Raw genomic sequence first — 23473 nt, forward strand, 5'->3', positions numbered from 1 at the left:
CTGGCGATGCCTACCAACCGCTTTCGTGATCACCTCTCTAGCGAAACATACACCCGTGGTGGGACCCCCATTACCAAGCTCTTATGTCTGTGTCTTAGCTAATGGGGATAGTGGGTGCACGAATGTAGGTATCGTAATTTTTTTTTAAATAATTTGATAAAAGCGTATGTCGATAACAAACCTATATATTTAGGAAAGTAATTTTAGGTCATTGTGACTTTTTTTCTGGATAAATACTCCTGCGTGTTGCTACCGGATGAAACAATATTTGAAAGAGTGGTGGTATGCAAAAGCGGTAGATTATGGACAATTTTGAAAAGAATAAATAAAAAAGTGGATCACACAGACTAATAAGGGAAATAGGTTGAGAAAAAATCCCCACATCTGATGAGTTGCATTAATGACTTGGTTTCCAAACTAATTTCACACGAAAAAAATCCCTATTTAAATGAATGTGATTAATTGCACATATAATTAATTACTCCCTCTGTTTCTAAATATAAGATCTTTTAGATATTTCACTATGAACAACATACAGATGTATATAAACGTATTTAAGTGTAGATTCACTTATTTTGTTCCGAATGTAGTCTATACTAAAATCTCTAAAATATTTATATTTAGAAACAGAGGGAGTATTTGACAAATTAATTACATTAATGACTTGATATTCAAATTTATTCGGCTCTTGGACATTTAATTATTTTTGCACTAATGGCTACATGCGAACAACGACAATGTACACATACCCTTTTAACAGTAAAGATTAATTACATTAATAGTTTGATTTGTAAATTAGTTCGGCTCTTGGTTTCCAAATTATTTTCACAATAATAGCCATGTGTGAATGACGACGACGTACGCATTTCCTAGAGATAGGTAAGATGTAGATGCTCTGACGAGCTACTCCATTTGTCCCATAATATAAACGTTTTTGCAAGCTACGTCTTATATTGTGGGATAGAAGGAGTAGTTTCTTCTATTTCCTCGGTCCTAAATATAAGACCTTGTAGAGATTTTACTATGGACTACATACAAAGAAAAATGAGTGAATCTATAATCTAAAATACGTCTATATACATCCATATATAGTCCGTATTAAAAATCTCTAAAAAGTCTTGTATTTAGAAACGAAGGGAGTATAATAAAACAAACACTCAAACACTATTACATTATGGGACTGATGAGTATAAACTAGCTAGCTGTGGTCCTTCTTGATGATTTTCGTACTAAAAAATGAGATGGATTTGGACATCCCACGGCCTAGACTCCGTCAACATGCAAGTTCTTTTGCGCGTAATTGCATCGACAGGAGTACGTGAATCTATTTGTACTGATTGTGGCAGAAAGCAGGCCAGCCAAATGGGGGTAGTGTGGCGGAGCCGACGGATGAAATCATGGACCACGACCGTGCCCTCGGAAGCACACCAGCCATTAGCGAACAAACACGCCGCCTCGCCACCGAAAACCAGGTAAAATCACCTCAAAAGAAGAAGAAAACAAACACGTAAAATCCCAGACAAATACCCCACACGAAATCTCCTCCTGCCAGTCAGTAGGCACAAGCCCAACGCCGAACCGAGCCAGGAACCTTCCTTTCATCAAAACGGAAAACGACGAGCTGCAGGAAAACACATCAAAATTTTAGTAGGATCTCAAAAACGCCGCGCACAGCCCCGCTCTCGCGAGGCTGACGCCTATATAGAACAGTCCACTTCCCCCACTAATCACACTCCCTCCGACTTCCGTTACCAGTTCCTTCCGTCTCCTCCCATTCATTAAGGCGAGAGCCCCTCGCTCGCTCGTCCAGGAAAGGAGGACAAAGGGAGCGCGGGCGGTTCGTTGAGATCTCGGTCTCGCCATGCCGAGGACAAGGAGGCTGCGCGGCGGGTTCCGGCTCGGCCGGAAGCTGCTGACCGCATGGCGGTGGGCGCTCTGCGGCCGGAACCGGCGCCGGGGCGGCGGTGGCTACCTCCGCCTCGACACGCCGTGCCCGATGGAGGGCAGGGAGGCCAAGAAGCTGGCACCGGTGCTGCGGTGGGGCAAGTCGCTGGCGCGGCTCCTCAGCCTCGGCCGGGCGGACCGCGGGCAGCAGACGCTCGAGGCGGTGAAGACCCCCAAGGGGCAGGTGGCGGTGTACGTCGGCGGCGGCGGGCCCGGGGAGCCGCTGCGGTACGTGGTGCCCGTGGTGTACTTCAACCACCCCATGTTCGGGGAGCTGCTGCGGGAGGCCGAGGAGGCGTTCGGCTTCCAGCACCCCGGCGGCATCACCATCCCCTGCGCCGCCGCCAAGTTCGAGCGCGCCGCCGCCGTGGCCGCCGCCGGCAAGAAGGGGTTCGCCAGGTGGTAGCATCGATCCCGTAGGCCTAGGAGTCCCCGCCTCCGCTGCTGCGTGCGGTGGAGGCGAATGGTGACATGGTGTACAGCGCATGTGTGTTTCCATCAGCAAAGGGGCTAATTTTGTTCCATTGATTCATCTTCCTGCCGTTTTAACTAGTGGATGGATGCGGTTCTTTTTCTTTTTCTAGGAAAGGTTATTTACTCATCTATGGATTGTCGATGCATCTATGCGAGTTCATCTCAGAATCTCTATAATTTCAGCGTTTGCTGTTGACAAATCTGACCCCGACGAACTCCGGCGAGCGAGCGAATCGGGCCGACGAATTTCTCTTACGAACGTTCAATTCAAGACCGGAGGATGGTAGTATGAACACAAAAGGTTCTATCGGAGCAGATGCTACGCTCTGCAATGGATTTTGCGGCCATCCCGCCCAGCCTAGAAATTTCTCACGAGCAAAATACTAGCAGCGCCATTGAATTCATGCTTATCTATCTCTGACTAGGGAGTACGGGGAACCGTGCCACTCAGTTACTCCTCCCCAGTCCCCACCTAGGAAGGAAGTTGGGAACGGTACAAACTTACTGTACGAAACCGTACGGCCCCGGCCGGCCGTACCTCGGTCACGCACGCATGATTCGCCTCGGCGGTTGGTTGGAGCACGCTCCTTTGGCCATGCCACTTTCGCACGCCATTGCCATACCCCCGCCCGCTCGCCCTGCCCGTGCAAGGGGTGGCTCCATAGGCGTGATGCCACAGCTAGCAGCGGCAGCGACAGCCAACGAGCACGGCGTCACTCCCGTCCCGTGCCTTGCACCGTTGTGCCCCGCTTTCGAATCAGTTGTACCGCCCCTGCATCTGCATGGCCGCGGGTCCGGCCGGGGCCTTCGCGCGCCACCGGCGACAGGGACCCCCCGTGCCGGCACCCTTTTCTTCCGGTGGAATTCCACCGCGACACCGATGGATTCCGTCCGTTTTACGGGTGGCTTTCCAACTTGCCGCTCTGTCGTCGTGCCCGTGCGGATGGATGGATGAATTCCGCGAGGAGTGGACGCGTTGGATTCAGGTCGCCGTCCCGGGGAGGTGCACTTGCGCCACTGGGCTACGCAAGCCGAGATGGATCCGGGAAATCGCCCGGCTTTGGGCAAAGCTGTGACGGGCGTTGCAGGAACCGTCGCATCCTTTCCTTTTCGTTACTCCCGTCCCGGCCTCTCTTTCTTTCATGTCGACGCCGTCTCTCCCTCCTCCGCCTGGGCCCTGAGGCCAGCAGCAACCCCGAGCAAGAGCATATCGGCGTTCCCACTACGGAATCGTCTTTTTCTTCAGTTTCTTTCAACGAGTTGTCTTTTCTTCAGAGGAAACAGAAATACCACGGCAGAGAAACCTGAATTAAAATGTTAGCTCGGTAATTTCCTCCTGTTCCCTTCTCCTTTGGCGAGGAAGGATCGAGGACAGTGCAACCTGGCCAGCACTTTCGCGTAATTATATTACTAACAAAGTTTTTTTTTTGGAAAAAGGAGGATGTACGTCGGCCTCTGCATCGTCCATATTACTAACAAAGTTTTTTTTTTGAAAAAGAGGATGTACCCCCGGTCCATATTACTAACAAAGCCTTTTTTTTGAAAAAGGAGGATGTACCTCGGCCTCTGCATCTGGATGATACATGCAGTCATATTATTAATTATTCACAAAAACCATATAAGATGAAACATCAATAAGGGCTCCTTTGATTCAAAGGAATTTCATAGGTTTTCTGGAGGATTAAAATCCTTAGGATTATTTCCTATGTTGGTCCTTTGACTCATAGGATTGAATCCCATAGGAATTTTTCCTATGGAATTTTTTGTACTACATTTCATAGGAAATATAACATGCACTCCAACATCTTTTTACAATTCCTTTGTTTTTCCTGTACCATCAAACACTCTAATCCTATAAGATTCAAGTGGGCATGCCACTCCAATCCTATACTTTTCCTATTCCTACATTTTCAAAATCCTACGAATCAAAGAGGCCCCGCCTAAAGCCACCAACTTGACAACGCTGTTGTTACTCCTATCCCCTTGATGAAGGTGTGCCGAATGTCCGGGCCTAATATCAAACAGACATCGCACCAAAACCTAACATCTAAAGCCGGGTGTCCCATCTAAGCCACTACCTGGAATGGGTCCCACACCGGTCTGACACACTCCCAGTGAGCACCGCATGCTGCAAGGGCCGTCACCTCCATCTTCCATCGATCCATCATCAGAGCAGAACTGATGCACCGACCTTGCCAGGCCTCTCTGCCATCAACGCCACCATGACGCGAGACAGCTTCCTCCTCCTGCGCGAGTCCATCTCCGTGCATCAGACGCTGAGTCTCCACAGCGCCACGCCGCCGAGGCCCGCCACCATCAATGTGTAAGATGAAGCACCGCTCCACCAAAGACGCCGTCCTCCGGTCCCTCGAACCCGTGTGCACCTTCAAAAATGACGCCCCCAAGGGGGAAACGACAACAGAGAGCCGCCGTCATCCGGCTGATTTAGGGTTTCCCCCGGAGATAGCAGAGATGGCCTTGAACTTCTTCACCGCGATGCCTTCTGAAAGGGAACGACGCCAACAGCGTCGCCGTCGCCGTTTCTGAATACATAAAATGGATTGTTCTGAATAACAGTAAACTATACGTGCTTGGGCACCGATGCGGTGAGCCAACACTGCAACTTGCAAGCACATAAGATTGAGATCCTCGTTACGATTTGTGCACAAGGCAGACATGAGTCATGAGCCATGACAGTTGTACTTGCTACTATTTCCTAGTGAGAAGTACACCTGGACTGTTGCTCATGGTGTTACCTGGTCCTAGATTGTATCTTTCTGCATTAGGTGCAAGATGACAACAGCGAGAGGATGGCACCACCGCGTGCTTAGTAACTGTCGCTGTTGTCTTCTGCGCAGATCACGTCAAACACACGCCAGTTTAGCACGTTAATGCAAAGCCCGCTCTCTTAAGCTATGCAGATACTAGTAGTAGTCAAATCAAAGGGATCAAAGTCTAAACATGGCTGGCTTGGACCGATCGGAGCATATTCAATGCATGCTTGCGTGGTTACGGTCCATAAGCACGATTCAGTTTCAGTCTGATGTCATGGATGAATTGACCGGGCCAATTATGGGAATATAAAAAATTATGTTCTTTTCACTTGGAGTGAGTTGGTGAACTACAAAAGCAAGAAACGATTGGTCGGTTTTACTATGAAGGGGCAGGAATATCCAGGTAGCATAACGTAACCTTGCTGTGAAATGACAAAAAGTTTGGAACTAGGTGAGCCACGGACTTCTACCCTTTGTCTTCAGTCGGAAGAGACACAGGCCGGGGTCCCTGTCCGCTAAGAAACTGAATTTGAAGTACATGTTCCGTCAGAACAACGTCTCTTGTACGTACTGAAGTCCAAGTTGGGCGGAGCGAGGCACATAGGACTGCTGCTTCGTCTGATCTGGACAAACAGCTGAGTTGCATCTTCCTAAAAAGATAACACACAAGAGACCGCTTTATTTCCTTAAAGCCATAAGATTAGTATACTCCCTCTGATCCATATTAACCGTGGCTGATTTAGTAAGTACTCCCTCTGTAAACTAACATAAGAGCGCTTAGATCACTATTTTAGTATTCTAAACTCTCTTATATTAGTTTACGGAGGGAATACTAGAATTCTACTAAATCAGCCACAGTTCATATGGAACGGAGGGAATGCAATCTTCAGAAACCAACGCCTCAAAATATCAGCAGAGATACGGCAAACTAGGTCAAAACGGTAAGTTCTCCTGTCAGCTTCCGAGGTGCTTCCACAATGCCCGAAACTCCGAGTTCTGAACAAGCCACTGGTCCCGGTCGAAAAGGCCGCATTCAATGTTTTTCTCTTTGATGTGTTCATGGCGCAAATCCTATATGACGCTTACTGCATCGTAATAATCGACCAATCCCACAGACCAAGCACAACAACGATGTAAATGGGCAGCCCCAACTTACTACAGTGTATCCTCTTTTCTGGCAAGGTTCCTAACGGGTCTGGTCCGATTTTTTTCGTTTTATCTTTTCCTATTGTTTCTTTTACTGTTTTTCTTTGTTTTTAAAAGCCCCCCATTTAAAAATTCCTCTCAGTTTTCCAAAAAAAATTCAATTTTTTGAAAAGTTCTAATTAAAAAAAAAATTCAAACAAGGTTCATGTGTTTAACATTTGTTCACAAATTCAGAAAATGTTCTAAAATTTTAGATTTTTTTGGAATTTAGAAAATGCTCCTTTAAATAATCCACAAATTAAAAAACATTCAAATTTTAAGAAATGTTCGAGAATTTCAGAAAAATATTTGGAATTTAGAAAATGCTCCTTTAAATAATCCACAAATTCAAAAATGCAAATTTTCAGAAATTGTTAAGGAATTTATAAAAAAAATTGATAGAAAATTTAAAAAATTCTCAAGTTTTCAAATTTGTTTCCATTTATAAAAATAACCTAAAAATGTTCGGATTTTACAAGGAATGTCCAGCAAATTCAAGATTTATTCACGTTTTCAAAAATTGGTCGAAACTAAGGAAAATGATTAAAACATTAGATCGAACAACTATGGAAGGCGTGGATTGCCATAGTACTTCTCTGCTGCATGGTACTGGACGCATTAAGCATCCAATAGGAGCTCCCCGTTCAGGGGCTCTGCAAAAGAATGGTTACGTCAATAGAAGCCGAATGTACAGAGCATGCCAGATGGCCCGCCCCATTTACACCCCTTACTATGGTTGCATACGGGCACGTGCGATTGGTTCTTTTGAAAATAATTAGGTCTACAGGTTGTAGTTGTTTTCATAGGGTTTTTTCTTTGATTTTTCGTTTTCCTTTTTTTCACATTTTCCTTTTATATTTCATTTCTATTTTCTTTCTTTATTTCTACTCCCTAACATTTCTTGAATACATTTTTAGAAAGATCCTAATATTTTTTTGGATAAAAGAATATTGTTTCATTACCTGAACCTTTTTAAAATTTAAGAACTTTTTGACTTTTTTGTTCAATTCTTAAAATTCATCAACATTTTCTAAATCCAAGAACATTTTATAAGTTCATGAGTTTTTGTAAACTTTGTTGTCTTTCATTTTCACTCTTTTTTAAAAATAAACATTTTTAGGCTTATTTATTTTTTCATAAGTACAAAATCCAATAACCAGTTTTATTAGATGTAAACAGTAGAACGAAAACCGAAGTGAAGATTAGAACTGCGCTCCACACACAACCCATAGTGACAAGTTGTTACTAAAATGCCCACATGGGTAGGCCGAGGTAGCGCTCCAACTCTAGAAAGATTCTGACATCATTCGATGTAAAGAAAAACTAGTTGAAAAATCCAAGACCCACACCATTGCCCATGAGGGTGCAGATATTCTTATTGATAGATTGTTGCTAAAATGCCCACATTATAAATTTAGTTTTCAAGGGTGTGCTACGAACGGTGAAGCACACAGTCATGCTAAAATGCCCACATTGTCGCGTTGTTTAGGTCAACGGCACCATGGCTAGCATGGTCAATCCCATGATCCAAATTGTATCCCACATATTGTTGTCATTGATCAATAAAACTTGGCTTTACCCCAAAAACATTTGAAAAATCTGGAGTGGCATGTTTGGAGAAAATTGTCTAACAGTATTTTGTTGTCATATTTGAAAAATATATTCTTCCAAAAAAAAGTTCATGATTTAAATCCATGAACTTTAAAAATGTTCTGAATGTTAGAAAATGTTCACAGACTTTAGAAAACTAATTTTGGATTCTTAAAATGTGCATGAATTTTAAAACAATTCATGTTTTAAAATCAAATTATCCCGATTTTAAAAACATAAAACCAGATAGAAAGGCAAGACAAAACCCCGGTAAAACCTGAAGAAAAAGAAACAAACTAGAAAACAAAAAATCAACTGAATATACAAAAAACGTAGATGAAAACCATAATACAAGACTTCTAGATGGCCCGGCCTATGTCCTCTCATCACGTGCAATATGGGCTCTATGCTTCATGGGCATGTATATATGTCATTGGTTGGGAGTGGAGCAGCGTGTGTTGTCGGTAACCGCACATATACTTGAAAAATATCTTACTCATTTACATGTAATCAATTTAAATAATGGAAAGAGTAAAATATGTAATATAAATATTGCAGGCCTAAAAAATAAAATATACGGGTACTTTTGACCAATTCGCATATGTTTTAATAAAAATTGTTCATGTGAACATTCTTTTTTGTAAAAAAATAGGTGTATTTACATGTGTCCCTAGTTAGTGCCCACTACTGATCTCGCCTCAAACGAACTTGTGTTAGGGTCGGCTCATGTAACATGTCCAGGCGGGTGCTCACTCGGCCTCCTCACTAGCACGTTTGTTTTTCACATGTCATCTGCATGCTAGGAAGCACGTTCTATTTTGCTTTTCTTTCTTTCTTTTATTTATATATTGAAATGTTCTACTTTAAATGCCATGAAAATTGATTTATTAATATTATTTTAAAAACAATTTACCAACCTTTTTGGATATGCTCACCATGTATTAAAAAATATCCATAAAATGTAAAAAAATCACGAATTTAAATTAATGTGTGTATCATTAAAAAAATCATGACATTCAAAAACTATACACATGCATAGAAATATGTCCATGTCATTTTTAAAATGTGTATGAAATCTAAAATTGTGTTCGTGCAATTTTATAAAAAAGTTCATCCCATTCAAAAAAAACTCATGACATTTAAAAATGTTCACATGTTTTTAATGTTCTTGATATTTTAGAAATATGTCTAAGAAATGTAAAGTTTGCCCACTTAACTTCGAAAGGTAAAACCGGATGGAACTTTTTTCAAAACCGGACGGAAGGTTACCAAAACCGTGAACCACCCGAGAAATGCGTTGTTACGCCGATCTTGTCACGGAAATACCATAGGCAAGAGCTTCATCTATCTCACAATAAGCGAGACATAACATTTGTGGGCGTTACCTTGATCGGTACTCCGGAGACATCGTTCAGAATTATTATTTTTGATTAAAAGGGATGACTCCCCCGATTTCATTTAAAGAAACCAAATCTGTTTACAACCAAACCACTCCAAAACCACCAAGAGAACCCAGCTCAAGAGAACCCTAAACCCAGCTGACACAGGCAAGATAAACCACCACCACACACCCAATCCTGTTTGTATATTACAAAACAAAAATGGCGGAGACCATCTAACAGAAAATAAGCTCAGCGCTCTGGAAGAAGAAACCCACACGGGGAAGGAAGGCCAACGGTAATGCGAAAACGAAAGAGCAAAACCACTAGGAAGATACCGACATCGGGGAAAACACTATGCCCCGACCAATCGACGATACGGACCGACCGACGCATCATCGGCAGGTTGCAGCTGCAGCTGCATCAGGTCGGTGTTCACACACGAACAAGTTACCGTGTAAACTCGACGCCGGGGGTGATGCATCGCAGCTCACGTCGAAGGAGACCCGTTCGACAGCGCGGTACGCAAGCAATCCAGCGGGCGCTTTTGTAGACCCGAAACCCCACACGCCTAGGAGGGACCCCGTCGGGGCGCGCGGTGGCTATGGGCTTCCCTAGGTCAACCTGATCGCCCTAGGGCCTCGAGGTTCGCCGCCCTGCAACAAGAAGAACGAACAAAGAATGAGAAAGAAGAAGAACAAGGGAGAGAGATAAAAGTAAAGGTAAAAAGTGGTAGATGAATCGATCGATTTTGTGTTGTTCAATCGGCCGTCACCCCTTAAGTATATAAGAGGTGGCTGGACTTCCCGTGCAAGGAAAAGGCTTGGATCCACGTCCAAAACCCTAGTCAAATTCGGATGGTTTTGTCCAAACTTTCCAAAACTGTTCGGTTTAAAAATGGCTGCACCTTGCGGGTCTTTTTTGAGGTGGTAAACGACCTCGGATTGAAACGAGCCCAAAAGCAATTTCGACCGTTTCGACGAGACGAACAACTTCCATGTTGAACGTTTTCTGATTAGAGGCAATCTTGAGGGGGTATTTTGCTCTTGTCCGAGTCTGCAGCAGAGAAATCCGAAACCCGGATGGTTGCCCCCGGAGTGTCCGGCCATCTACTGCAACAACGTCTTGTACTTGCTGTAACTTTTGCATACGACCTTGAATTAAGACGAGTTTTATATCAAAATCACCTATTTCGACGAGACGAAGAACTTTCATTTTGAAACTTTTTCCATACAGGGCCATCTTAATTATGTTCAACGCCATTCTATAATCTGATGTCAACATGGGTATCTCCAAAATCGTCATACTTTTTGCGTCCGGGTCCCGTTTTGGACCATCTTTATATCAATTTTGATCTTCTCTAAAAGGGTCGTCCAGTGGTGACTTGCAACCATACTTTTGACTTCAACTTGATATAACTTCAAGCTACTCTTTATGATTGTGCCACTTTTGAGCGTCAACACATGCTCCCCTGTTTTTCGGCAAAGCAAGCGTGCCGAAAAATAACTTGTACCATGCTGGTTCTAAGGACGATGTCAACACTCCATCGGCCATTTTGCATGTGCTTAGGGTGATAAGTATATATCGACCATTACGTGTTTGAATCCTTGATGCAAACTTGGGTGAAACCTTCTCAATCTCATTAACAATCCGGTGATAAAGTTCCATAGATATCTATCTCAAAGCCATCCTCCGAACCATGTTGTTCACCCTTCTGCTAGGTTCTTGCAGATAATCGACAATGATTTTCTCGAATCCCTGCTTTCACCTGCATAATAATTTCATTAGTGGCCGAAGCGGTGGGCTTCGGTTCGGCCTTACCTATGTCGATCGGTGAGACCAAGCAACGGCTATTGATAGATATGCAATACACCATGATCAACATGGTAGCCGGATGACTGCCGTGCCAACTCATTTGCTCTCCAATTGTCATGTCTAGATATATGAGTCATATTAAAGCAACCCAAGGTAAATTTTACATCTAGACATACCTCAAGATAAACTATAAATGATTCGTCAAAACATTGTTAACCTTTGGATATTTGTTACACTGCTTGTCGTGGAATTGTCACGGCAGATGTCCTAGCGGAAGGAATTAGTAGTGGAGCCATCGCAACTAGGTTAGCTTAAAGGGGTTAATCGCGACAAAGGACACAGAGAGTTTATACTGGTTCGGCCCCTTACGGTGAAGGTAAAAGCCTAATCCAGTTTGAGGTGGTATTGCTAGGATTTTGTTTCTTGCCCTAAGCCGCCGCCGGGTCGCACTACAAAAAAAAATACACTTCCGTGATGATACGTGTTTGTCACAGTAGGTCACGTTTTTTGTCATGCATGTACATACATGACAAATTTATGACAGAATCAAGATAGTCATACCTGTGCTGTCGTAGAAGTGTTCCATGCCATTACCAAAATTATCATCACGGAAGTGTCCACTTCCATGACGATAAATCGCGCGTCACAGAAGTGGTTTCGTCAAGGGTGACCGACACGTGGCATCCACCGTAACGGAACGCCGTTAAGCTATGGGGTCGGGTTTTGGATCCGATAACCCGTTAACAGCCCCGACCAATGGGGATTTTCCACGTGTAAAATCATCATTGGCTGGAGGAAACACGTGTCGGCTCATCGCTGGGACAGATGTCATCCACTCATTGGACAGAAGGCGCCTATGATACGTCGACACGTGGCACGGCCCAACAGAGGCCCATTCCCGTGAAAAGGCCGGCCCGTTTAACTTGGTCAAAAGGTGGCGGGCCGGCCCATGGAAAGCCTGTTAACGGCCTGTTCGCATATAGCCCATTTACAGCCCGCTAACCCAAGGCCCGTTACGCCCTATTCGAATTAGGCCCAGTAGCGTCATCTGGGCCATCCAATATGATTCCAGCCCGTTTTCACTTCTGGCCCATGTATGGCCCATGACGTCTTTCGGCCCATATGAGGCCCTATGTAACTCTTGGCCTATTAACGGCCCGTGGTGAAACTGGCCCGTAATGAACAGTGTATCACTTTACACCCATTAACGGCCCGTGGTGAAACTGGCCCGTAAAGAACAGTGTATCACTTTATACCCATTAACGGCCCGTTATTCCGTTGGGCCGTTTCCAGCCCATGTTATCTTTCGGCCTTCTCAGAGCCCATTTATTCTTGGGCTATTTTCCAGCATTCGTTTACTTACGGCCCGTTACTGTCATTTTCTGCTTGTGGGCCAAATTCAGCCCGTGGTTACAGTCGGCCCGTTTGTGGTCCGTTAATACGTTGGGCCATTTTCATAGCGTCATCAAATACGGCCTATTAACGATGGCCCGTTATGGTCGGCCCATGAACGGACGATTCCAACTCTAGCCCGTTTACGGTCAGAATGCGGTCGGTTTGGCCCATGTTTGGCCAATCGATCATACGGCCCGTATAAGGCCCATTGATGATACGACCCGTAGAAGGCCCATTGTTTCTACGGCCCATAGAAGGCCCACTGTTTCTACGGCCCGTAGAAGGCCCACTGTTTATATGGCCCGTAGAAGGCCCACTGTTTCTACGGCCCGTAGGAGGCCCAGTGTCACTACAGTAAATATTAGCCCATAGTTATTGTGGCCTAGTTTTAAAAAATAGGTTATTGCAGCCACTAGCAAACCGCAGAAAAAGAACTGCACTGACTACAAGCAAACAAATAAACAAGACAACAAGGAAATAAATAAGCAAGCAACTTACACTAGGCTATCACGGCTATTACACATATTACATCCACTGGGCATCAAAGTTCGCCACCAGTGCAAATATAGGGAACACAGCAGCATATAAACGCCGCAGCAAAACAAGTCCAGAACTGAAACCACTTCAGAAGAGCTCAAGAAACAATATCCTGGGTACCCATAATGCTGGCAAGATGCTTAGCAAGCTTATCAACTTTCTCTTGTTTGGCGCTTAAGTCCTCCAGCGCTTGCTGTTGCACCAGAAAGTATGCATCTGAATTCTGCAGGGACTTCCCCAGTCCTTCGGCTTCCTGTCGCATAACATCTGATCGGTGTCTTTCAACTTGAAGTTGAGACTCAAGAAGCCGAACTGATTCAGGCAACGAGTTCGAAGAGCTGGTGCCAGCAGTGGTAGCCAGTAACTCGAACACTACATCAAGACAGGACTTTGGGGTTGTCTCAGTGTCTTCAATATAGTTTTTATCAGCTTTCTTGGAGACCAACAGGGATATCTCACTATCTTGAACCTTATCTGCATTACTTCCTTTACCATTGCATAACAGGGTACTCTTCTCCAATATTTTATCCGCGTTCTAAAGAGAAACAAACAAACACATCTCAGGTTTACAATGTAGTATATGAAACTCATTTTGGTAAACCAGTTCAGTAGTAAGGTGGACAGGATAATAGCATGAAACAAACATATATCTATGTAGTATGGTCACTGTATGGTCTATATCATTCGAGTTTATGTTGCCAAATCAAGATAGATACAGTTCGAATCATATCTATTTAAGACAAAGCAGCATAGACAGAATATAAGTGTGGGAAACTACACAACAATAACAACACTTGTAATGTGCATGGCATGAGAACATAACTGTTTATTCAATTAAAACTGAAATCAACATAGAGCAAGTTACAACAGCAAACAGCCAAACACGTTGAAGAAACAGGTTTAAAACATACCTGTTGCGCCATTGGAGTTTCAATTGCATCCTTCAAATTTGAAATTAGTTGGTATCAGTAAATACAGTGATGCAAGAGCAAAGTAGTATGAACCATAGCTATGGAACCTGACCTGAGAACAATTCTTCTTCTGCTTTAAGCGTTGACTTCGGGTTCGGAGTGGTGGTCCTCGTGATTTGGGCACTGCAGTTGCCTTACTAACTGCTCGTGTTTGGGTGCTCTGTGGTGGAGACGGTGCTGTGTCAACGGGAACTGGGTGTCTATCTGCTGGGGTTGGGGTTAGAAGGGGTGTAGCCGGTTCTCTTTCCAACTGGGTAGGGGTACAATCTGCATGAGTGTGGGTTATGTGTGGTGGGGCTGGTTCTTGGGCAAGTACAACCATGGTTCTATCTGCATCGACAGGTAGCACGATCTTTTCTGAAGACCGTGTTTTTACTCTCACAGATACTGCCATCACTCCCTCCAATTGAAATGGCTGATAAACAAGAAAAGTAATTGAATGTACAGACACTGTAAGATAGACAGGTGCAATGGATAGTAGGGAAGAAAACAGGGCATGAAATAATTCACATTTATGTTGTCTAAGCAAACAGAATAGCAGGACATAATTTCACATATATGATGGCTAATTAAACAGGATAGCATGACACAATTTCACATGTATGATGGCTAACTAAACAGGATAAAATGACATACTTCAAAATATGATGACTATGTAAACAGGATGACATGATATAACTATACGATGTGTCTATTAAAGTGGTTGGCATGCCATAAATCACAAACATGCCGTCGATGGAAACATGATGGCATGATATAATTCACGGATAGAATGACATAATCTAAAATATGATGACTATGTAAACAGGATGAGATGATATAACTATATTATGTCTTTAGAAAATGGGTTGGCATGCCATAATTCAGATACATGCTGTCTATGTAAACATCATGGCATGACATAATTCAAATATATGATTTATATACTAAGGAAGTGAGCAGAGGGCAATCGCATATATGATGTGTCAACTAAGGAGATGGCATTCAATATCATGTATATGATGTAAAAACTAAGTATTGCAATACAACATATGCATTATATGAGTAATATAACCCTGCCAAGTTTGAGCATACACCTCAGGGGGATAATAGGACTGGTCATCTGCCTCTGAATCCTCCTCTGAAGAGCTATCTGTAACCAGCAAGATATCTGCTTCAGCAGGTAGCATTGTCTGCTCTGAAGACCTTGTTTTCACTCCATATTTCTCCATCACCAATTCAAATGGCTGATGCACAGGAAGAGCTGTTGAATATACAAACATTGTCGACAAAAGCAATGATAAATACAAAAAAAGGACGGCATGATATAATTCACATATATGACGCTTGCCTAAAGAGCATGGCATTGCATAATTCACATACATAATGCCTTGCAACAAGATAACATTGCATAATTAACATATATAATGTCTTGCAACAAGATGGCATTGCATAATTCACATATATGGTAATTAGACACTAAACAGGTGGCATTCACACAAAGCATGTCTAAACTAAGCAAATGACATAGCAATGCAAGATACCATACGCACGATATGAGCAACATAACCCTGCCAAGTTAGGGCATGCACCTCGGGGGGGGGGATATGACTGGTCATCTGTCTCTGAATCCTCCTCTGAGGAGCTATCGGTAACCAGCAAGACATGCGCTTCGTCAGTTAGCATTGTCTGCTCTGAAGACCTTGTTTCCACTCCAAATTTTTCCATGAATGTGCCGAATGGCTGATGCACAGGAAGAGTAATTGAATGTACTAAAATTGTTGACAAATTTAACACGTAATAAAAAAATGATGGCATGATATAATTCACATATAAGATGACTGGCTAACCAGGGTGGCATTGCAAAATTCACATATATGATGCCTGGCTAGACAAGATGGCATTGCATGATTCACATATACGATAAAGAAACTAAACAGATGGCATTGACACAAAGCATGTCTAAACTAAGCAGATGACATCTTTAATGTATGCAGTAAGCAATGCAAGGCACCATATGCATGATATTACCAACATCAGCATGCCAAGTTAGAGCGAAGACCTCATGGGGTAAATAGGAGTGGTCTTCTCCTTCTGAATCCCCCTCAGAACAGTTATCTTCCTCTTGATTATGATCCGAAATGGGTGGAGGGGGGCTGCCTTTGCGCCCACCATGGAACGACATCTGCATGAAATTTTATTGCCACGCAAGGCTCGTCTCTTTTGCTCTACATGATCAGTTCCATTGTGTACAATAACTGGCATGCATAGGAATAAACCATAGTGAGATTATGTAAGCAGTGCATGCACAAATCCAGAGTGATGTAGCAAACTGTGGATAGACCCAAAACCAATGATAGCAGGCAGATAATAGCTTTAGTTAAAAAATACAGATAATGGCTCCTTTAATGTTTGTTTGCACCCAACATGAAACTCATAGTAGACACCGGAGATTAACCAGATAGTAGACAGATAGTACTGATTGCTGCCCCAATATGTACCCCACAACCATTTAAAAACTCAAGTTTCAGCATTAGTTTGGACCTGACTCGGAGTCTAATAGGTGAACACGACGATAATGTAGCATGTCATCATATTAAGCGACGCATAACGTAAGAAGACACGGAAGAGTGCGACCTCTCTTGCGGACCCGTGTAGTCCTCAAGGTCATCTGCTCAGTTGATGATGGTAATGCAGTTGCCGTGGCTGGCGGCGGCGGGGAAGAAGATCTGAGGCGGCGAAAGACAGTCTGGAGAGCGGATCCCTGCTGTGGTGAACCCTTCCATCGTTGGAGCAGCTGAGCTGGGGTGGAACACAGCGCCGCAGGAGCAGGACAAACCACACAAGGTTTTCTTTGACACATATCTGCAACAGAAGTAATTGAGTAAGGGCTTGTTTGAATTTGAGGATTCTAACAATGCAGGGATAGGAAATAGACAGGAATAGGATAGGAATGCATGTGCAAAACAGAGAATTTAAAAACACAGGATTTCTGCCAATCTAGGTGTTTGATTCACAACAATTGGAAGACCACAGGATGCAAAAAAGCATGGTGAGATTAAGTCAAACCACAAGAAAATGTACGGTTATAATGCTATTATGCTACTATCTCTTAGTCTTGTGCTTGATGAATAGGAATATGAAAAGGAGGAGAAGTGGAAATTAGAATTCCTACGGTTTTTCTTTCAAGGAGACACTAAAGGAACAAATCCTACAGTGTTCCTTTGCTCCATTCCTTTGCACCAAATTCATGAAAAGTAGTACCATAGGAAACTTTCCAATTCCGATGTTTTTCATTCACTTTTCCTTTCAAGCACTGGCGATTCTAGTAGGCAGGCTTGAGCAAGGAAAATCCTACACTAAAAAAAATGTTTTTGTGCTACTTCTATTACTTTGGACCCAGGCCACTGCCATACTAGCTCAACTCCCAGGCCCATCGACAAATGCACAGCTCAAACACGCAGAGATAAATAATGATGGCGTTCATGAGAGTCCATCACGGATAGCTAAGTTGCCTGGTACCTCACTGCTTGTCATATAGTAGGATAAAATAATCGTATTTCCCGTTACTACGAGTGCTCAGTGGACAATATATGTAACATGTAGAGTAAAAAAGAGATGCAACAAGTGTACAACCTCTTTGGCGAAGCCATGTCGATCTCAGCGTGATTGGGTTGGCCGGTGAGGATGCTCCGGCTGACTTGGCTGTCGGAGGACGGGAAGAAGATCTTAGGCGTCTGGAGATGGAGCCCAAGGTACTGCTTCCCTGTGATGGAGGGTTTCGTCGTTGGAGCAGCTCCGGTGAGTTGTACGATGCCGAGGCTGAAGCAGGACAAGAGAGACAACGAACAACGTTAACCTGAGTGGAATTCTAATAGCATCTCCAATACATGACGTAAAATACATAACCACAAAGTGCTAGATGTAAAATACATCAGCCGCTCATCTCTGAACTTAACTGTCGAAACTGAACTTAACTGTCGAAACTGAATTTTGCTGTCGAAACTGAATTTTGCTGTCGAAACTGAACGCACTAGCAAGGTGAGGCTACACGTCGGTCGACTGACTTTTTCATCTCTAGTCAGTCGATTTTGCAGCCGTTGGATACGAAATCAAGGGCCTGCGGTCCATTTTCAACCTCCACCCCCTGAGCCGCCAGCCACCACCGGCCAAACAGCAGCCCCCCGCCGCCCGCGGCCGGCGGTGCGCCGCCCCGCCCGCCCCGAAAACACTCCCCACCGCCGGTCCGCCGCCGCCCTGGCCATCCCTCTAGGCCCCCCGTGCCGAGCTTTTTCTCCGGCGATCCCCACGCCACCGCCCCGCCAACGCCCCGCCACCGCCGGCGACCACCGCCCCCATCCTGAACCCTAAGATAGATAGTGGGGTACCTCTCCGGTGAGCCCCCCTCCCCGCTGCGGCTGGTTCTTCCTTCACCCCGGCGAGCCCCCCCACCCCCTGAAAATCGACTAACCCAAAAGTCGATTCAGTCAACTGAAGTGTAGCTAAATCGGAGCAGCATCGCAAGCAAGAGCAAGAGCGAGAGCAGCAGCACGAGCAAGAGCAATAGCAAGAGCAGACCAGGCAGGGGACCGAGAGCAAGAGCGGAGCAGCAGCGCGAGCGAGAGCTAAAGCAGCAGCAGCTCCTACTGATGTGGACGTCGCCGCCGAGGGAGCGACGCCGTGGAGAAAGTGGCCGGCGACGCCGCCGTGGATGGAGTCGCGTCGTGTCGGCTCGGGACCGAGCGCCGGCAGCACCGTGAGATCGAATCAAGAAGAAAATGCGGCGATTAGTGTACAACCTCTTTGGTGGCGCCGATTAGGCTGCAGCTTCATCCGAGGAAACGGTGATGATGATGCTCTTCCGGTGGTGCAGGTGAAGACGGCGGTGTGGGAATGGAGGTGGCGCGAAAGACGAGGGGAACGTCGGGGCAGCTCCTTGGAGGTGGAGGACGGGGTGGCTGAACCGGTGGGACGATGAGATCGACGACGGATCCTCATCCGGTACGGTGGATGAGGGACGTCGAGGTGTTGCTGTGGACGATGTCGTCGGGGAAGAGGCTCCGGCTGGGTGGCGGACGGAGCAGGGTGTGGGGTTTCGTCGCGGGTTTTCGCGGCCTCGGTGTATGAATGGGTGGGCGGATGGGATGTCAGTGGGGAACCATGGCTTAGAGACGCGCTTGTCCGAAATATGGGGTAAGTACGAAAGTACCCCCACCGATTTGAGGCGGTTCTTCCGGTTCATGGGTACCACGGGCATTTCACGTGTCAGGATTTCACAGGAGGTGGGAGTTTTCGCGCGCGTTGTAATTTTGGAATAGCAAGGCGCAGGTTGAGATGGAGGGAGTTGTCGGAGCACAACGAGACAAAGATATATCTTAAATATTTCGGGCTAACAAGGCGCGGGTTAAAGAGGCGGGAGTTTCGCAGCATGATAGACAGAGACGCTAGCTTGAATTTTCGGCATAAAAAGGCGCGGCTTGAAATTTCGGAAGAACAAGCTTAACGTGTACCAAAAAAAAGACAATTTGCACCTCAACACGCACAACACACACACAAACACCATTTAGACTAGAGTAAGGTACACGTGCATTGCACGCATGAGATTTGGCAACCAAATTATGAATAAATACCACATTATAGCATGCAAGCTTTGAGTCATATATGCATGATGTAGACGTTCGTTTAATTCTTATAGTTCATTTCATTCAAAATCATCAAGTTTTTATAAGAAAGCTAATCTATTTTAAGATTCATGGAATTGTGCGTCGTAAGACATAAAGTAAAAACAAATAATGGCAAATCATGTAGAAAAACATTTGGGCAATTCTGATACGGAAGATTCTAGAACAAATAAGAAGTGCTTTTGTTTTGATATTTGTGCATTATGCTTAAGTTCAACCATGGAGTCTTCTAGATTATACATGTGGCGAAATCTGGTGGAATCTAGATGATATCCAACGGCCAGTAGTGCTCAAATTTGCCATCTTTGGACCATCAGATTCGCCTCATCCAACGACCATCTTTCAAAGTTAAAGTTACCCGCACACAATAAAAATATATATAAAATATAATATATATATAGGGGTATAGATATAGATATGTGATGCGAAAGCCGCCCATCATCTCCAATTAGAATAGTGTGTCCATGCACGGATGTGACGTGGCCAAATGATGTCTGCCATCGGTATCTCAAATTCAAATCAGTCTGACCTTGTTCAATGTGTATACATTACAACATGCTCGTTTCCAAACCACACCGCGGAGATCTCCGTTATATTCATGCATGCATGGGTTTCAAACATCAGGATCTCTTATTCAAATATTTGAATTCAACTTTACATTGATTATGACCTCACCTATTCTTTTACACCCACATAGTAGTCTTCTCTTTATAATTGTACCACTAACTTTCTCTCGTGCATGCATGCACACACACTACCAGTCGGCATTATCCATCGCACGCATACAATCTTTTTCTTCAGGTCGGTCTCCCATGAAGGCACACACCCACACACATCCCCCTCTCCATCATATCGGGCATTCTTTATCTCTCACGCGTGCATGCGCAACGATGGATGTTCCTCTATGTATGTGTGTATATATCTAGGTCTTTCATAGTATTCCACACAAACCGATCAATCGATATATCCAATGAGGTCTCACCCTCTTTCCCACGTCCACATCGATCAATCTATACCTCTCTATATAGGATTAATATATATAGCTAATACACCCACATTAATTATATATCCAACGTCCCCCTCTCATCATCCATGCCTTCCGCTTCATCTCTCAGACGCGTGCACAATGGCGAAGACAGGGGGCAGTAAGGGCCCTGCCCCCTCCCCCCTAACATCACTATATATCGAGGCTAATATGAATGTGATCATTAGACAATTGCTGCTAAAAATGGTTTAAGTTCATGAATTGACCCTCCTCGTAAAGGATTAGCAATGCTTGGCCCCCTAGCTCATTTATTTTTCATGGCTCCACCACTGCGCGCAACAGCGCATGTGTTCGCCCCCTCTCTCTAAATATCGATCTCGCACTTGTGCATTCCTTCATAGTCTCCCTCCACTCGGCCCCTCGCACCATCTTCTAGCCCCCACCGGATTTTGCCACATGTACAATCTAGCAGACTCCATGGTTGAACTTAAGCATAATGCACAAACCTCAAAACAACAGTGGTTCTCTTTTGTTCTAGAATCTTCTGTATCATAACTGCCCAAATTTTTTTTCTAGTTGAATTGCCATTATTTGTTTTTACTTTATGCTTTACAACGCACAATTCCATGAATCATAAAATAGATTAAGGGCTTCTTTGATTCAAAGGATTCTCAAAGGAATTTTGGAGGATTCTAATCATTAGGAATTTTTCCTATCTTGGTTGTTTGATTCGTAGGATTGTAAACCATAGGAATTTTTCCATATGATTCATTTGCACTAGATTTCATAGGAAACATCCCATCCACTCAAACCTCTTTGAAAGAATTCTGCGTTTTTTCTATGCACAATCAAACACTCGTACAATCCTGTAGGATTCAAGACGACATTCCACTATAATCCCATGTTTTTCCTATTCCCGCGTTCTTAGCTTTTTTATAAAAACTAATTGATTTTGAATGAGATGAACTATAAGAATTAAATGAAGGGCTACATCAGGCATATATGACTCAGAGCTTACATGCTATAGTGTGGTATTTATTCATAACTTGGTTGCAAAATCTGATGCGTGCAATGCACGTGTACCTTACTAGTACTTCGAGTATGTGCAAAACACGTAAATTAGAATACCAATGGCACGGTACACAGTGTCTCTCTTACAGTTCATGAAGCCACGTGGCACATGTGGAGGCATTGTCGCGACCTCCTTGCGTGGATTGATCACAGTGACGTGCTGTTGGTTCCAGAAGAATGTACTCGTCCTCCCTGAGCCATACTGGCGGTACATGCACGAAGCGAAGATGTGCACGCACGCCACGCAAGCACTCATTCCCTCGCACGCACACGCGGGTACACGGGCGGACGCAATTTTGTACCAAGATCCACCCCATGTGATAATTTGACGCGTGTAAAGTCGTTCACTTCATTGTTGGTCAATTAATACAGCGCATGCAAATTGAGTGGACGTGAGGGCGGAAGAAAGACATTATTACTCCACTGCGCGCATGCGAGTAGTTAAATCATGGGTTGCTAGTAGTACTTCCATTGGTCTCCTTTGTATTTTGTGCCAATTTTTGACAGTAACATAATATTTACGCATTTGAGCAGTGTAGTACTTGAAATTTATGTTCTGCTAAACTCATCGGGAGCCGTTTCGGGCCTCGAAACCAAAACCATCAATTAATCTTTACCTTGTTCCCATCACATTCGAAAGCCTGCTCACACCTACTAGTACGTACCAAACCTGAACGTGTTCCCACTATGCAGGTATTAGTACTAGTGCTAGTACTTAGGTTATAAAAAGGGGAACTACCTAACCGAAAATTACTCTACCTTTCCTCCTCATAAGTGCTTCTTCTTCGTCCATCGTTGCCATGGCCGGTGAGCAGAGCTCTAGGTCGAGAACTACTCGTAACAAGGGAGCGGCAACCAAGGCTGCGGAAAAAAAAGAGAGGGCTCGCCGCCACGCAGAGACCTCGAAAGATCTCTCACGGGCAGGCGACGGCTCCCAGGAGCGCCCTAGCCACGGAGGCGAACATGCTGAGCCGGCGGAGCTGGAGTCGTTATCCCTCGACGACATGCCCGATCAGCTCAATAAGCAGAAGGAGTTCATCCAAGGCTTGATTGAGTTGCTGAAGGAGAGCCTCGACGACATGCCCGCTGAGCTCAATCAACAGGGGGAGTTGACCGCCGGCTTGGTGATGCTGCTGAAGAAGAGCATTGCCTCGGAGAAGAAGGCGACCGGCGAAATCCTGCGACTTCAGGAGGACAAGGCGAAGCTCTGCCACGAGATCGACCTGTTGAAGGAGAAGAACGTCGGCTGGAAGAAGCTCCATGAGAATAGTAGTTCCTCGATGAAGATGCTGCAGGCCCTCATTATGGAACAGAAGGAGGAGTTGGCGAAGCTCCGCATCGAGCACCCGGCTGTTGTCAAGGTACGTAAGGCGGCCGTGGAACAGATGATGAAGGCTCGTGTCGAGAAATCCCGCGTCATGGACAGAATGAAGAAGATGGCAGAGGAGACGCGCAAGGAGATGGAGGTCGTGGAGGCGATGAAGAAGCAGTTACGACTCCGCGGCGAATTAGATCATTTGGGGTGATAATCTTCCTTCTTCTTTTGCTCCTGTGTTTCATCTTTTGCTTCGGGTGTTTCGCCGCACGTATCACGTTCTCTGCGAGGCATGAATAGAACAATGTTTTTTTGAGGGAATGAATAGAACAATGCTAACAATGAGATGACTAGCAAATTAGATCATTTTTATCGCCA

The 23473-nt window shown here is 44.6% G+C and overlaps 1 protein-coding gene across 1 annotated transcript; it reads left to right on the forward strand.

Moving 5' to 3' along the window:
- Positions 1–1671: 1671 nt before the first annotated feature.
- LOC109752685 (protein SMALL AUXIN UP-REGULATED RNA 12) lies at positions 1672–2595 on the forward strand. The gene has a single exon (XM_020311584.4). It carries the CDS (start codon positions 1862–1864, stop codon positions 2348–2350), a length of 489 nt encoding a protein of 162 aa, XP_020167173.1. The 5' UTR covers positions 1672–1861; the 3' UTR covers positions 2351–2595.
- The last annotated feature ends 20878 nt before the right edge of the window (positions 2596–23473 follow it).

The sequence above is a fragment of the Aegilops tauschii genome, chromosome 2, assembly GCF_002575655.3.
Source record: "Aegilops tauschii subsp. strangulata cultivar AL8/78 chromosome 2, Aet v6.0, whole genome shotgun sequence".
Lineage (NCBI taxonomy): Eukaryota > Viridiplantae > Streptophyta > Magnoliopsida > Poales > Poaceae > Aegilops > Aegilops tauschii.